At 43.7% G+C, this 16824-nt stretch overlaps 1 protein-coding gene across 2 annotated transcripts; it reads left to right on the forward strand.

The window, feature by feature from the left end:
- Positions 1-10176: 10176 nt before the first annotated feature.
- Positions 10177-14074, forward strand: LOC132896484 (uncharacterized). 2 transcript variants are annotated; one of them, XM_060937342.1, is made up of 2 exons: positions 10177-10344; positions 10679-14074. In XM_060937342.1, exon 2 carries the CDS (start codon positions 12139-12141, stop codon positions 13237-13239), a length of 1101 nt encoding a protein of 366 aa, XP_060793325.1. In that variant the 5' UTR covers positions 10177-10344; positions 10679-12138; the 3' UTR covers positions 13240-14074. The 2 variants fall into 2 exon arrangements, with proteins under 2 accessions (XP_060793325.1, XP_060793326.1); XM_060937343.1 differs by having other exon boundaries at positions 10734-14074.
- Positions 14075-16824: the final 2750 nt, after the last annotated feature.

A 16824-nucleotide genomic window follows, 5' to 3' on the forward strand; every position in this document is an offset into this window, starting at 1 on the left:
GGGGACTGAGGAGACAAGTTGCTCAAGTTTAGGGATAGGAATGTTAATCCATTCTTGTCTAATGTAGGATTCTAGTTGCTCAACTGTCTTAGGTCTTTTTTGTCATATCTTGCATTTCATGATGCACCAAATGTTTTCTACAGTGGGGCAAAAAAGTATTTAGTCAGCCACCAATTGTGCAAGTTCTCCCACTTAAAAAGATGAGAGAGGCCTGTAATTTTCATCATAGGTACACTTCAACTATGAGAGACAGAATGGGGGAAAGAATCCAGGAAATCACATTGTAGGATTTTTAATGAATTAATTGGTAAATTCCTCGGTAAAATAAGTATTTGGTCACCTACAAACAAGCATGATTTCTGGCTCTCACAGACCTGCAACTTCTTCTTTAAGAGGCTCCTCTGATAATGAATTCAAACAGGTGCCATTAATACAGGTAACGAGTGGAGACTCGTTACCTGTATTAATGGCACCTGTTTGAACTCATTATCAGTATAAAAGACACCTGTCCACAACCTCAAACAGTCACACTCCAAAATCCACTATGGCCAAGACCAAAGAGCTGTCAAAGGACACCAGAAACAAAATTGTAGACCTGCACCAGGCTGGGAAGACTGAATCTGCAACAGGTAAGCAGCTTGGTGTGAAGAAATCAACTGTAGGAGCAATTATTAGAAAATGGAAGACATACAAGACCACTGATAATCTCCCTCGATCTGGGGCTCCACACAAGATCTCACCCCGTGGGGTCAAAATGATCACAAGAACGGTGAGCAAAAATCCCCAAACCACACGGGGGGACCTAGTGAATGACCTGCAGAGAGCTGGGACCAAAGTAACAAAGGCTACCATCAGTAACACACTATGCTGCCAGGGACTCAAATCCTGCAGTGCCAGACGTGTCCCCCTGCTTAAGCCAGTACATGTCCAGGCCCGTCTGAAGTTTGCTAGAGAGCATTTGGATGATCCAGAAGAGGATTGGGAGAATGTCATATGGTCAGATGAAACCAAAATAGAACATTTTGGTAAAAACTCAACTTGTCGTGTTTGGAGGAGAAAGAATGCTGAGTTGCATCCAAAGAACACCATACCTACTGTGAAGCATGGGGGTGGAAACATCATGCTTTGTGGCTGTTTTTCTGCAAAGGGACCAGGACGACTGATCCGTGTAAAGGAAAGAATGAATGGGGCCATGTATCGTGAGATCTTGAGTGAAAACCTCCTTCCATCAGCAAGGGCATTGAAGATGAAACGTGGCTGGGTCTTTCAGCATGACAATGATCCCAAACACACCGCTCGGGCAATGAAGGAGTGGCTTCGTAAGAAGCATTTCAAGGTCCTGGAGTGGCCTAGCCAGTCTCCAGATCTCAACCCCATAGAAAATCTTTGGAGGGAGTTGAAAGTCCGTGTTGCCCAGCGACAGCCCCAAAACATCATTGCTCTAGAGGAGATCTGCATGGAGGAATGGGCCAAAATATCAGCAACAGTGTGTGAAAACTTTGTGAAGACTTACAGAAAACGTTTGACCTCTGTCATTGCCAACAAAGGGTATATAAAAAAGTATTGAGATGAACTTTTGTTATTGACCAAATACTTATTTTCCACCATAATTTGCAAATAAATTCTTTAAAAATCAGACAGACAATGTGATTTTCTGGATTTTTTTTCTCATTTTGTCTCTCATAGTTGAGGTATACCTATGATGAAAATTACAGGCCTCTCTCATCTTTTTAAGTGGGAGAATTTGCACAATTGGTGACTGACTAAATACTTTTTTGCCCCACTGTATGGGTGAAAGATCTGAACTGCAGGCTGGCCAGTTCAGTACCCGGACCCTTCTTCTACGCAGCCATGATGCTGTAATTGATGCAGTATGTGCTTTGGCATTGTCATGTTGGAAAATGCAAGGTCTTCCCTGAAAGAGACGTCATCTGGATGGGAGCATATGTTGCTCTAGAACCTGGATATACCTTTCAGCATTGATGGTGTCTTTCCAGATGTGTAAGCTACCCATGCCACATGCAACCCCATACCATCAGAGATGCAGGCTTCTGAACTGAGCGCTGATAACAACTTGGGTCATCCTTCTCCTCTTTAGTCCGAATGACACGGCGTCCAATTTCCATAAAGAACTTCAAATTTTGATTAGTTTGACCACAGAACAGTTTTCCACTTTGCCACAGTCCATTTTAAATGATCCTTGGCCCAGAGAAGACGTCTGCGCTTCTGGATCATGTTTAGATATGGCTTCTTCTTTGAACTATAGAGTTTTCGCTGGCAACGGCAGATGGCACGGTGAATTGTGTTCACAGATAATGTTCTCTGGAAATATTCCTGAGCCCGTTTTGTGATTTCCAATACAGAAGCATGCCTGTATGTGATGCAGTGCCATCTAAGGGCCCGAAGATCACGGGCACCCAGTATGGTTTTCCGGCCTTGACCCTTACTCACAGAGATTCTTCCAGATTCTTTGAATCTTTTGATGATATTATGCACTGGAGATGATGATATGTTCAAACTCTTTGCAATTTTACAACAAATATTGCTCCACTATTTGTTGGCGCAGAATTAGGAGAATTGGTGATCCTCTTCCCATCTTTACTTCTGATAGCCGCTGCCACTTCAAGATGCTCTTTTTATACCCAGTCATGTTAATGACCTATTGCCAATTGACCTAATGAGTTGCAATTTGGTCCTCCAGCAGTTCCTTTTTTGTACCTTTAACTTTTCCAGGCTCTTACTGCCCCTGTCCCAACTTTTTTGAGATGTGCTGCTGTCATGAAATTTCAAATGAGCCAATATTTGGCATGAAATTTCAAAATGTCTCACTTTCGACATTTGATATGATGTCTGTTCTATTGTGAATACAATATCAGTTTTTGAGATTTGTAAATTATTGCATTCCGTTTTTATTTACAATTTGTACTTTGTCCCAACTTTTTTGGAATCGGGGTTGTAGTGACACAACTCGGTCACTGTAAGAGGAGAGGTGTTGCTCCAAATCAACAATACGACAGTCTTGAGAATCAATCTTCACTGTAAATCCCTCAGTCGCAGCAGCAATTGGTGCCAGAGCAGCGTCTATTGCCAGTTTAAGTTGATCAGTAATGGCAGATGTTAGATCAGACATTAAAGCAGAACGAAGATTGTCCAAATCTACATGTAGTTTAACAGGGGAGGCGCCATGAGTACTAGCAGATGAAGCGATAGCATGGTCAGAGTTCTTAGTAGCAGGCGTAGCTGTGGCAGTAATCTTGTACCAACGCGATTTCTCTGATGCTATTTCAGTAAAAAAAAGTTCTAACACTTTAAAGATAATAATATGGGGGTGTAACTATGTCTGTGAAATATGAAATATAAAAAATTGTTAGCAACACCTGGGAGCTCTCTCCACCTGCGTCTTGCTCTCTCACATGCTCAACCGGAACTCGTTTGTCAGGATTTCTTTCGTAATCCCAACCCGGGAGATAAAGCAGAAGACCGCTTCCGCAATACTGCGTGCTGAGATATTGCAGAGAGGCACTGCTTCCAGATATCGTGTTGCATAGTCCACCAGAACTAAAACAAAGTGATATCCCCGTGCTGACCAATTTAATGGCCCGACGAGATCCATCCCAATTCTTTCAAAAGGGGTCTCGATTAAAGGGAGAGGGCGCAAAGGCACTTTTGGAGTGGCCGTGGGATTGGCATTCACGGCACGCCGCACACCACCGATGGACATCCCCGCAAATCCCTGGCCAATAGAACCGGGCCATTATTCAGGCTAGTGTTTTATCCTGCCCTAAGTGTCCGGCCATGGGATTAAAGTGAGCTGCCTGGAATATGAGTTCCCGGCGGCACTTTGGAATTAATAACTGAGTGAACTTTTTGCCAGTTTGAGTGTCCTGCATCACTCGGTATAACCTATCCTTAATAATACTAAAGTAGGGGAAGGCCGGCGTCGCATTTGGCTGGGGAATTTGTCCATCGATTACTCTCACTTGGTCAAATGCATGCCGCAGAGTCCCATCTCGCGACTGCTCTAACGGGAAAACCCCAAGGGAATCCCCGAGAGAGGGAGGAGGGGCGGGGTGCTCCTCATTCCGTGTATCGCCCAGATGCTGTGCTGACGTAGACGGCTCTGTGACAGCTTCTCCCGCCAATGCTCATCCGGGGTCTTCCCCAGATGGATTACTGCAGGACCCACTCCTTACTATGTGCATCATTAATTCCTTAAAACCTGGCCAATCAGTCCCCAAAATTAGCGAGTGGGTGATTTGAGGGTTAACTGCCTCCTTTACACTATGGTTTTCCCCCCGAAATAGAATGTGGATGGACACTAAAGGGTAGTTGTGAACATCCCCGTGCACACACAACACCTTCACCATTCGTGCGCTCCCCAATGCCTCACCTTGCACCAGGCTTTGGTGGATTGAGGTCTGGTTACAGCCAGAATCCACCAAAGCCTGGTACATATCCCCTTGGACAGTTACCGGCATACGATATGCTCCAGCCCGATCGAGGGTGGTTTCTGGCATGTCGTGGACCCAGACCACCATGCCCACCTTCATCGCGGAGCACTGATTTTGGAGATGTCCCGGCTCCCTGCAGCGCCAGCACACCAGCCCAGGCTCTCCCTCTGCACCAGTGTTATGGACATCACTCACCTGGGGGGGAGAAGACACAGACAAGAAAGGGGAAAATGGGAGGACACCATGGGTGCTCCAGGTTGGCTGGGGGGGAGCCAGCCCCCACCTTTGCAGTGGGGGAATGGGGTGAGGACGGGAAGCAGAGAGAGAGAGAGGAAAGAGGAGAAGAGGAAACACATCTTCCTGCCATTGGAACTGCCGCCATGTGGTCCTCTGCCAGCTCGATAGCTTGGTCCAGTGACGCCAGGTGATGACACTGGACCCACTCCGCTGTTCCTTCTGGAAGTCGTGCGATTAATTGTTCTAGTGTCACCAGGTCGATAACTCCCTCGTTGTTGCATTCGTCTGCCCTCAGCCACTGCCGGCAGGCATCCCAGAGTTGTTGCCCGAATGCGGACGGTTGGCTGACCTCCTCCAAGCACAGTGAGTGGAAGCGCTGCCACTGTTGCTCTGGGGAGCGGCTGACATGCTGGAGGATGGCTCTTCGGAGGTCCGTGTACACAAACTGGCTGTCGGCAGGGAGCTGCAGCGCAGCAAGCTGTGCCTTGCCTGTCAGCAGGGGGAGGCAGTGCGCTGCGCGCTGGTTGACCGGCCAACCCCACGCCTCCGCTGCTTGCTCAAAGAGCGTGAGGAAGGCTTTTGGATCATCATGCGGACCCATCTTTGTTAGGGTGAGGTGGGGAGGGTCTGCTCCAATGGCAGTCGTGGACCCTGCCGACGCGAGCAGGTGCCAGAACACCTGGCGGTCTTTCTGTTGGGCCAGCACCAAGGCTTCAAACTGTTGTTCTTGTTCCTTTCGGAGGCTGACCAGCGCTTGGTGCTGGTTCTGCTGGGTTGTGGCGAGGGCATGGATCAGTTCCTTGAACGGAGAGGACTCCATGGGGCTGTTCCTTTCTGCACTCCTGGGTTTCGGCACCACTGTAGTGAGACCCTGATGTGGGTGGCGCACAGAAGCACGGCAGGCGGTTGTTTGCTTCTTAATTATTTTCTTTATTTTGGCTTTTCAGCACAAAACACTCAAACTCTCTCACTCACACACACACACACACACACACACACACACACACACACACACACACTATTATCAAGCCCTCAGCACAGATCTCCCCTTCTCACTCTTCTTTTATAGGGCGCAGTCACTGGAAGAGACACACAAACACACGTTAATTGACAACAGGTGTGGCGATACGACCACTCACCTTCCCTGACTCTGCCCTCCATTCACAGACTGACGCTCGGCCACGCCCCTGCTGCCACATTCTGCCTTTGGGCAGGTCCTCCTACAGGTTTGACAGCCTCCGTCCTTCTCTATCCTCCATCATTCTTTTTAATTCTCCATACAGTCTTCCTCCTCCCAACTTGCCCATTAGTGTACGGTAGCTCTTCCTCTTCCCCTTTTCCCTTCCAGTTTCCCTTCTATTACTGTCGGATATAAAATATCCCCTCAGTACATTTCTTAACCACTTGTTTCTACTATCTTTTAGTGTTTTCAGCAATTCTCTTTCAACTCCAAATTCTTGTCATATTCTTTTCATCTCCCATGTGATCCTTAACATTCTCCTCCATTGCCACATTTCTAATGCATCTAGCATATCTTCTTTCTTCCTTAGTGTCCATGTGTCTGATCCCTACAAGGCGACATTCCAGACCAATCATTTCTTAAGTCTGATTTTTAATTATTTTGGTAAACTTTTAGATGTTAACAGGACCTTGTTCTTTTTCTTGTTCTTTTCATATGCAGATTTAGCCATTGCAATTCTAATTTTCACTTCTTTCTGACTTGCTCCATCTACTGATATCAAACTTCGTAGATATTTTAAGTACTCTACTTCTTCCAGCCTCTCATTTTCCAAAGTTTTATTCAAAGGTTTTCCTCTCTTCCTACTTATGTGCTGTAGCTTTGTTTTTTTGAACACTGAGCTTCATTCCCATATCCTTATACAGTATACAGGTACAAATATGAATAAGTGAACACTTGAACATGTCTTGTATGGATATTATCTGTCAGTATAAAGGAGTTTACTTTTTAACTACAGCCACCATGACAGGGGGCACACTTGTATTGACGAGTTAGTTGCTATTGGTCAGGATGGGAAGGTTTTGCTGTGTTTTTGGATGAGCAAATTCTTTTGAACGAAACAAAAACATCAAATTTTTTAATTTACCAAAAGTTATTCATCATTGGGGGGAAAAATAGAGCGATTTCTAAATGTAGAAGGGAAAAATGGCTCGCAAACATTCAGCAAGACTCTGTGTTGAACAGAGAGGTCAAAAACCCTGTGGTATGCTCACTCCATTTCCAAAAAGGTAAGAATTTCCCATAACGACTGGGTCCTGTGAGTGAGCATGGCCAGTTGAGCATGCGAAGGCGTGAGGATCAAGTATTCACCTGATCTGTGACCACAATTTTTAGCTTGCCTGCATATTGCCATGCATTGTTACCAAAACGCCTCATTTTCATTGATAACCAATTGCAAAGCATCACGAGCTGTAGTGTGACCAGAGCTTTACGTTCATGCTCACTTCTCTGTACAAGAATGAGCACCTTGCTGCACTTTGTATGTTTATGAGCCATTTTTCCTTCTATGTTTCAAAATCTCTCTAGTTTTTCCCCTTGGTGATGAATTAATTTTGGTAAATTAAAAAATCTGATGTATATTTCATTCAGAATGATTTGCACATCCAAAAACACAGCAAAACCTTCCCATACTAATCAATAACAACTAACTTATCTGAATGAAGCACTACAAGCGTGCCTCCTGTCATAGCAGCGTAGTTACCATTGCTATGGGGTCATGTGACCGTGTAAAGTCTTGATCATGAGTGCAGACTCACTGAAACTGAACAGTTGAAGACTGAAAAAAAGACCAGGGCTGTATTCCAATAGTCTTTTTGCTCCAGAAGGTTCCTCACTGAGTGAAAATGACCCAAAAGTATCAATGTGGTAACCATGATAAGAGCTGTACAAATTCTCTAAGTGCTAAGGAAAGGTGTTTCTGTGCTTCCTTTCTTATCGACTTCCGTGTAGGGTCCACTGGATCATCCTTTAGGAAAGGAAAGGAGAGAATGACAATTCCTTGTGACAACAACATTTAAAGCAACACACCATCAGCACACTATACATACAAAGAGGACCTCTTCAATTGTTAAAGAATTGTAATCTCACAGAAATTAACATTATTAATTCTCAGCATATTTTTTTATAAGCATGGCTTGTGTTTATTGGCAAGGCATTCATGGTGATGATCGCAGGTGGTGTGTGACATGTTGTGAATGTTAGCTGGTGAATCTGCCAGCTACAGTGTCTTGCAAAAGTATTCATCCTTCTTGGTGTTTGTCCTGTTTTGTCACATTACAAGCTGGAATTAAAATGGATTTGGGGGGTTAACACCATTTGATTTATACAACATGCCTACTGCTTCAAAGGTGCAAACTGTTTTTTTTTTTTATTGTGACACAAACAATAATTAAGATGAAAAAACAGAAATCTGGAGTGTGCATAGGTATTCACCCCCAAAGCCAATACTTTGTAGAGCCACCTTTTGCTGCAATTACAGCTGCAAGTCTCACAGGGCATGTCTATATTAGCTTAGTACATCTAACCACTGGTATTTTTGCCCATTTCTCAATGCAAAACTACTCTAACTCCTTCAAGTTAGATGGATTGCTTTGGTGTACAGCAATCTTCAAGTTATGCCACAGATTCTCAATTGTATTGAAGTCTGGGCTTTGACTAGGCCATTCCAAGAGATGTAAATATTTCTCTTGAAACCACTCCAGTGTAGCTTTAGCAGTATATTTAGGGTCATTGTCCTGCTGGAATGTGGATCTTCATCCCAGTATCAAACCTCTGGTCGACTCAAACAGATTTTCCTCCAGAATTGCCCTGTATTTAGTGCCATCCATCTTTCCTTCAGTCCTGATCAGCTTTCCTGTCACTGCAGATGAAAAACATCCCCACAGCATCATGATGCCACCACTATGCTTCACTATAGGAATGGTGTTCTCAGGGTGATGGGAAGTATTGGATTTGCACCACACATGGGGTTTCCCATGGTGGCCAAAAAGTTCAATTTTAGTCTCATCTGACTAGAGAATCTTCTTCTGTGTGTTTGGGGAGTCTGCCACATGCTGTTGGGCAAACTCCAAACATGTTTTCTTTTTTTTTTCTTTAAGCAATGGCTTTTTTTCTGGCCACTCTTCCATAAAGCGCCGCTCTGTTGAGTGTACAGCTTAAAGTGGTCCTATGGACAGATATTCCCATCTCCACTGTGGATCTTTGCAGCTCCTTCAGTGTTATCTTTGCTGTCTTTGTTGTATCTCTGATTAATGCCCTCCTTACCTGGTCTGTGAGTATTGGTGGGCAGCCTTCTCTTCTCAGGTTTGTTATGGTGCCATATTCTTTCCATTTTGCTATAATGGAGTTAATGGTTTTCATGGGATATTCAAAGTTTGGGATTTTTTTTAATAACCCAGCCCTGAGCTATACTTCTCCACAACTTGGTTTCTGACCTGTTTGGAGTGCTCCTTGGTTTTCACGTTGCTTGCTTAGGGCCCTGTCACACTATAGCGTTTTGTTCGACGTTTGGTTGCGTTTTTAAAAATTTGAGAAACGCCGGGGAACGTCGACGTTCTTCAAATTAAGTTTCTAGGTCAACGATGTTGTAACGTTCTTGTAACGCTTGGGTAACACTCAGCCAACGTTCCCTCAGTGTCAGGCGACGTTTGTGGTCCAAAATAGCAGCAAAACCTAGCGTTCTCATAGCGTCCACAGCGCTTTGATAGCGTTATCATAGCATTTGGGTAGCGTCTGCCTTGCGTCCAGGTAATGTTCTGGACGTTACACAGACGCTGGAAAAATTCAGAATGCTGACAGACGTTAGAAAGATGTTGAAAGAGCGTTACATGAGCGTTAAGAACGCTCGGCGAACGCTGACGAACGCTGAAAAACGTTGGCGACAAGCTGGACAGACGTTCGATGGACGTTACACAGGCGTTAGGCAAGCGTTACCCAAGCGCTAGGCACGCGCTGGACACTCGACCCTGATGGGCCGGCGTCCGCCTAGCGTCCAGGGAACGTCCTGACTTTCGAGTAACGTTCGAGTAACGCCCGCAAACTTTCGTGTAACGTTCCTCTAACGTGTAAGTAGCGTTTTGATAGAACGTCCTGAATTTTTGTGCACACCCAAAACTATTTTTCACCCTCAGCGTTCGCCGACGTCCCTCGACGTTCCCCAACGTTTGCCGACGCTCGTCTAACTTTCTTGTAACTTTTTTCTAACGTTCTCGACGTTCCTCTGCGTTTCGCAACACGTTACTCGAACGCTGGTGAGAACGTCGTAGTGTGACAGGGCCCTTAGTAGTGTTGCAGAGTCAGGGTTCTTCCAGAACAGGTTGATTTATACAGACATCATGTGACAGATCATGTGACACTTTGATTGCACACACAGATGGATCTTAATCAACTAATTATGTGACTTATGAAGTGAATTGGTTGGACCAGCTCTTATTTAAGGGTTTCATACAAAAGGGGGTGTGATGCCACGGGGAACATATTTTGATAAGGGCTTTTATTTTGACATTCTAATTTCTAAGATTTTGGTATGATGTAACTTCCTGTTTCTGGAGTAGCCATTTTTCAGTTGTTCAAGGTGAAGGACACATGTCAGCTCAGCTCCTCTGAAACTTTATCTTTCCTTTTGGTGTAGCATTGCCAGTACGTACATTTATGTTGATTTACCTGTGGAAATAAATAGTTAATGAATAGATAAATAGTTTAATTGAATATTGCATGAGAAAATAAGTTAATTCATGTGAAAACAGTTAATGTACTGGAAATGGTTCATGACTCAGCTAAATTGTTAGCAATTCCTTTGTGTAACTTACCATAGACCTAATTAGCATGGAAGCTAAGCTAAATATAGCATTTAGTTACCTACCTGTTCTACCTATTAATGTAGATATTTTGTAATACTTACCTGATTATTTGATACTTACCTGATGTTTAGATATTATTTTATACTTACTTGCTGTATTTGTATTCATTTCAGTTTTACCTTCTTTTCAATAAACCTTGCTAACTACAAGACCTGCCTCTTCCTTCAGGGATTTGTTGAAAAGATGAGTTTAGCTGGCTGTTGGCTTTAAGAACAGTACAGTAAAATGGCAGCCTCTCATCAGAAGATGGATGAAGATAGAGAGATTCAGCAAGAGCTTTCTGTACAAGAAGTGCAAAAGGGCACTGATGAACAATCTTTGGAGGTTAGATCCCAGGTATCCAGCTCTCACCGAACCAAAGACTCACAGGCTTCAGCAATTAGCATGGCAGCTGCGCAGGCATGGGCAGATGCTGAAGCAGCTAAGGCTAGAGCAGCCTACAGCAGGAAAGAAAAGGAGCTAAAAATTGAGAAAACTTGCCTAGAAGCTGAATTGGAGGCACTCAGTCAAGAGAGAGACGCAGACGTAGCTATCGCTAAAGCACTCCTCATGGAAGCTGCTGCTGCTGAAGGAAGCTCTCGTGGTAGTTTGGCAGATTTTGAGTCATTACCCAAGGAACAGAATGCACAAGAGAAAGTCAGCGAATATGTTACTAAGCACACTCATGTTGCAGAAAGCCATTTAGAAGAAGAATTGGATTCAACCCCTCAATCACCACAACTAACTGCCCAACCCATGTACATTCATGGGCACGATGCTTCCACTCCAGCACAACTGAGCACCCTTCCAGATGATGGGATCCAGCAATGCCTCAGACCGCATCACGCCCATATTCAGCCTCCTGCATCGCAGCCATTTATGCAACCTCCAGTGTCACATCACACACGTATGCAGCCTCCTGTATCACATCATGAACACATGCAGCCTCCTGTATCACATCAGATCGACAGAGAGCAACGTGGGTCACAGTTTAACACCTTATATTACCAATACTCACAGGGAGTCAACCAGCTTCACCCCAAAAGAGAACCAGGGGTTAATTCCTATTCACACCATCTGTCCAGCCAGGATGTAAACAGCAACATATCTAGCTAATTTTCTGATAAGGAGTCAGCTGGTAACAAGTGGACTGAGTCGCTTCGATGACCAACCCGAAAACTACCTCAGCTGGAAGGCAACATTCACCAGTGTGTTGCAGGGCTTAGATATCTCAGCCAACAACGAAGTTGACTTTCTCATTAAATGGTTAGGCCCTGAGTCAAGTCAGTTAGCACACAGGATGAAAGCGGTTAGTATCGGCCACCCATCTGCTGCCCTTAGACTGATTTGGACCAGGCTGGAGGAATGATATGGAGCTCCAGAGGCCATTGAAAAGGCATTGTTTGCTAAACTGGATAACTTTCCCAAGATTTCCTACTGGGACAACCACAGGCTTAGTGAGCTGGCAGACTTGGTGCTAGAACTTGAAGCTGCTAAACAAGACAGCTACCTCCAGGGGTTAGCATACCTGGACACAGCAAGAGGAGTTGGTCCCATTGTGGAAAAGTTGCCATTCTATCTGCAAGAGAAATGGATGACATTTGGATCAAAGTATAAGGAAGAGAAAGGAGTTGTATTTCCACCATTTGTAGTGTTCTCTGACTTCATAAGAAGGGAGGCCAAGGCAAGAAATGACCCGAGTTTCAACACCTGCAGCTCTGCAGCACCTACCTTGAAAAAGGAAAAGACAGGAAACCTAAATAACAAAAACCAAGTCACAGTTCACAAAACCAACGTTTCCAAGGAAACAACAGAAAGTGGAACAAAGCAAACAGAGGACCCAAACGTACATTGTCCGATACATAAGAAACTCCATCCATTAAGAAAATGTAAGAGCTTCAGAGCTATGCTGCTCGACGACAGGAAGAAGTTCCTGAAGGACAACAGTGTATGTTTCCGCTGCTGTGCGTCAGTCTCACACATGGCTAAGAACTGTGATGTTGCTATAAAGTGTGTAGAATGCAACAGTGAGAAACACCTTGCCGCACTGCATCCAGGGCCTACTCCAAAGGGACCTAAACTGCAAAGCCCCTCCAAAGACCATGGCGGGGAGTCAAAGGATGTGTCGGAGCAGTCTGACGATGCATCAAGCTCAACTGTGACGACCATGTGCACACAAGTTTGTGGTCAGGGCTTCAAAGGCAAGTCTTGTTCAAAGATATGCCTGGTCAATGTATATCCTGAAGGTCATCGCGACGAGATGAAGAGGACGTACGTGATCTTAGATGATCAAAGCAATGTTTCATTGGCAAAGACTGAGTTCTTCGACACTTTCCACATTGAAGGGCCATCACTGCCATACATCCTCACGACATGTGCAGGAGCCGCCAATGTCACTGGAAGGTGGGCCAACGGCTATGTGGTCGAGCTACTTACAGGAGAATTGAGCATTCCCCTTCCTACTCTGATAGAGTGTAACAACGTTCCTAACAGTAGAGCAGAAATTCCCACTCCAGAGGCAGCATACCACCACAGCCACATGCAACGCATAGCTGACAGGATACCTGCTCTGGATGACTCTGCAGAGATTTGGCTGCTGTTAGGACCAGACATACTGCAGGTCCACAAAGTCGTCAGCAATACAATGGCCCACCAAGCAAACCCTTTGCCCAGAAGCATGACCTTGGGTGTGTGATTGTCGGCGACGTTTGTTTGAGTGGAGCTCACTCTCCAAAAACAGTGAACACATTCAAGACATGCTTTATGGAAAATGGCCATCCAAGCTGCATGGATCCTTGTCTGAATGTTGTCAGAGTCAAAGAATACTCGAGTCAGAGCTTCAAGCAAGATAGCCCTTGGTCATATGCTACTGTGCGACAAGAGGACCACCTGGGCAGAACAGTCTTCTCGAGGTCTGACAAGGACTATCATCTAGCGCCATCTATTGATGATCTGATGTTCCTGCAACTAATGGACAAAGAGTTTGTCAGGGATGACAGCGGAAGTTGGGTAGCACCACTGCCGTTTCGGACCCCAAGGAAACTACTCCCTAACAACAAGCGGTATAGGGCAATTCCATGTAAATGTCAACCTCACCATGCAAAAATAAAGCAACATGTAATACATCAAAACCACTCCCAGAGATATCACCTAGGCCTGTATTTTACAGATGTGAATAAGTTGAACCAATTTGTAACCAACCTAATGTGTCACTGTCAGTCTTTTTCTTATAATGTAAAACCCAAGCTAAAATCAACTTTGATCATGTACAATTCTATATTATTGCCACAAGCCACAGAAATGTATGCTAAAATCCACAAAACAGCAAAACAATAGCCATCCTAAATATTATTTAAGAACTTTGATAGTTTTAGCTGATATTTAGAGAGTTTTTCAAAGGGTTATGGTGGTTAAATTGCTGATTTTCTAAACATATGCCATGTCTATTTCAGACGCGTCACATCCATAACGGAATTTCGTCACATCCATAACGCTGACTTTTCCTTCCGAAACTCTGCATGAAATACAAAATATTTTAAACAAAGATTTTTTAATATTCACCTTGGACCCCTCTATCAAATGGATATCTCCATTTCGACATTAGGTTTACAATTTCACAGAGTTTGATAAAAATGTACAGTCACCCAAGAAAAGTGATACTTTTTCTGTCACGTCCATAACGCATCTTTTATTGGCGTTTTCTGGCATGCCCTAGATGTACTATGGGAATTGTTCTTGTTCTATCACTTCTCCAGTATGGTACAGCCTTAAAATATGCAACACCTGTTTAAATACTGGGAGACAATAAAACATGCACTGGGTCATTTGTTGCCATTTTGAGTTCAAGTGTCACGTCCATAATGCTGGAATTGCTCTATACCAATGAACGCTTCATGTCACTACAGTGCAACTTCCAGAGGTGACCCAACATGAAGGAAGATTTCCTACAGTTCATCACCATGCAGAGCAGGCACCGCCTTTAGAGGATGGAAAAGAAGCTTGGTACCTTCCAATCTTTGGGGTGTACTATCCCCAGAAGCCCGGGAAAATCCGGGTCGTGTTCGACTCAAGCACTAGCTTTGAGGGAGTGTCCCTGAACGACGTCTTGTTTCAGGGTCCCAACCTCAACAATAGCCTTCTCGGAGTGCTTCTAAGGTTCTGGAGAGACCTGGTAAGTTACCGCAGACATCAAACAGATGTTCTACTGTTTCTTTCTGAAGGAGACATAGTGCTATTTAAAGACAAGCAAGCCAGAAGAAATGAGTGGTCCATTGGAAGAGTTGAGAAGACCTTCCCAAGTGATGATGGATTTGTCAGGAAAGTGGACGTCAAGGTCGCATCTCATCTGCCGAAGACTTACCTGAGACCTGTCTCTGACATGGTTCTACTCCTGGAGGCAGAGACTGTTTAGGTTAAGGGGGTGTGGCATCTAGGGATGCCAGGTGGGGAGTGTGATGCCACGGGGAACATATTTTGATAAGGGCTTTTATTTTGACATTCTAATTTCTAAGATTTTGGTATGATGTAACTTCCTGTTTCTGGAGTAGCCATTTTTCAGTTGTTCAAGGTGAAGGACACATGTCATTATCCTCGTAATTGGTTTACGGGAAGATTTTTTGTTTGGTTATCCTCATAATTGGTTTACGGGAAGACTTTTGTTTGGCTATCCTCGTAATTGGTTTACGGGAAGATTTTTGTTTGGTTATCCTCGTAATTGGTTTACGGGAAGATTTTTGTTTGGTTATCCTCGTAATTGGTTTACGGGAAGATTTTGTTTGGTTCATGGGACAATTTGGCTGGAGTTTCTCTAAGCCCCGGTGAGGTGGGACGAGGGCTGATGGGGCATGCCTGCCCTCTGAGCACCAATACTCGTCAAGAAGAGCAAGGATTAACTCGAGCATACATCTCTTAATATTGTTAATATTCTACTCCATTCTATTTTACTATTTCAGGGAGAAGGCTAGAATTATTCTGTGACCTTGTGTCTCACTGTGTATTGTACTGTTATGATAACACATTGCTCGAGACATAATACTGATATCTTTTTGAACATTCTATCAGGACGTGACCTGCTCAAGGTCTGACTACAGGCTCAGTTTTGATTTATTCTCATGCAAGCATTTGCAATGATTAATATCCCTTGAGATTACACCTCAGCCCGGTAGATGGCAGTAATACACATCGATTGTTAACCGCCAATAAATCGACAGAAGAAGAAAGAGGACACATGTCAGCTCAGCTCCTCTGAAACTTTATCTTTCATTTTGGTGTAGCATTGCCAGTAAGTACATTTTATGTTGATTTACCTGTGGAAATAAATAGTTAATGAATAGATAAATAGTTTAATTGAATATTTCATGAGAAAAGTTAATTCATGTGAAAACAGTAAGGCAGTTAATGTACTGGAAATGGTTCATGACACAGCTAAATTGTTAGCAATTCCTTTGTGTGACTTACCATAGACCTAATTAGCATGGAAGCTAAGTATAGCATTTAGTTACCTACCTGTTCTACCTATTAATATAGATATTTTTTAATACTTACCTGATTATTTGATACTTACCTGATGTTTAGATATTACTTTATACTTACTTGCTGTATTTGTATTTATTTCAGTTTTACCTTCTTTTCAATAAACCTTGCTAACTACAAGACCTGCCTCTTCCTTGAGGGATTTGTTGAAGAGATGAGTTTAGCTGGCTGTTGGCTTTAAGAACAGTACAGGGGGTGAATACCTATGCACAGTCCAGATTTCTGTTTTTTCATCTTAGTTATTGTTTGTGTCACAATTTAAAAAAAAAATTGCACCTTTAAAATGGTAGGCATGTTGTGTAAATCAAATGGTGCTAACCCTCCTACAATCCATTTTAATTCCAGCTTGTAATGCAACAAAACAGGACAAACACCAAGGGGGATTAATACTTTTGCAAGACACTGTACACTAAAAGCACAATTGCACCCTCTTCCCTTCAGTGTGGTCTCTTTTCAAAAGAATTGGTATGGACCTCGTTGGGCCATTAAACCAGACTGCATCACTTTGCATTAGTGTCGGTGGACTACACAATGTGAGACCCAGAACAACACACTGTGCAACATTTCCACATGCAGTGTTATGAAGACACTCTTCTGTGTTATTTCCTGAGTCGGGATTCTGAAGGAAATCTTCACTGATCAGGGCACTACTTTCATGTCACACACCCTTCGCAAACTGCACAAATTATTAGGGATTAAATCAATTTGTGACAGTGAACAGTTTAATCAAACACTTAAAATTATGATT

Source organism: Neoarius graeffei, chromosome 13, assembly GCF_027579695.1.
Source record: "Neoarius graeffei isolate fNeoGra1 chromosome 13, fNeoGra1.pri, whole genome shotgun sequence".
NCBI lineage: Eukaryota > Metazoa > Chordata > Actinopteri > Siluriformes > Ariidae > Neoarius > Neoarius graeffei.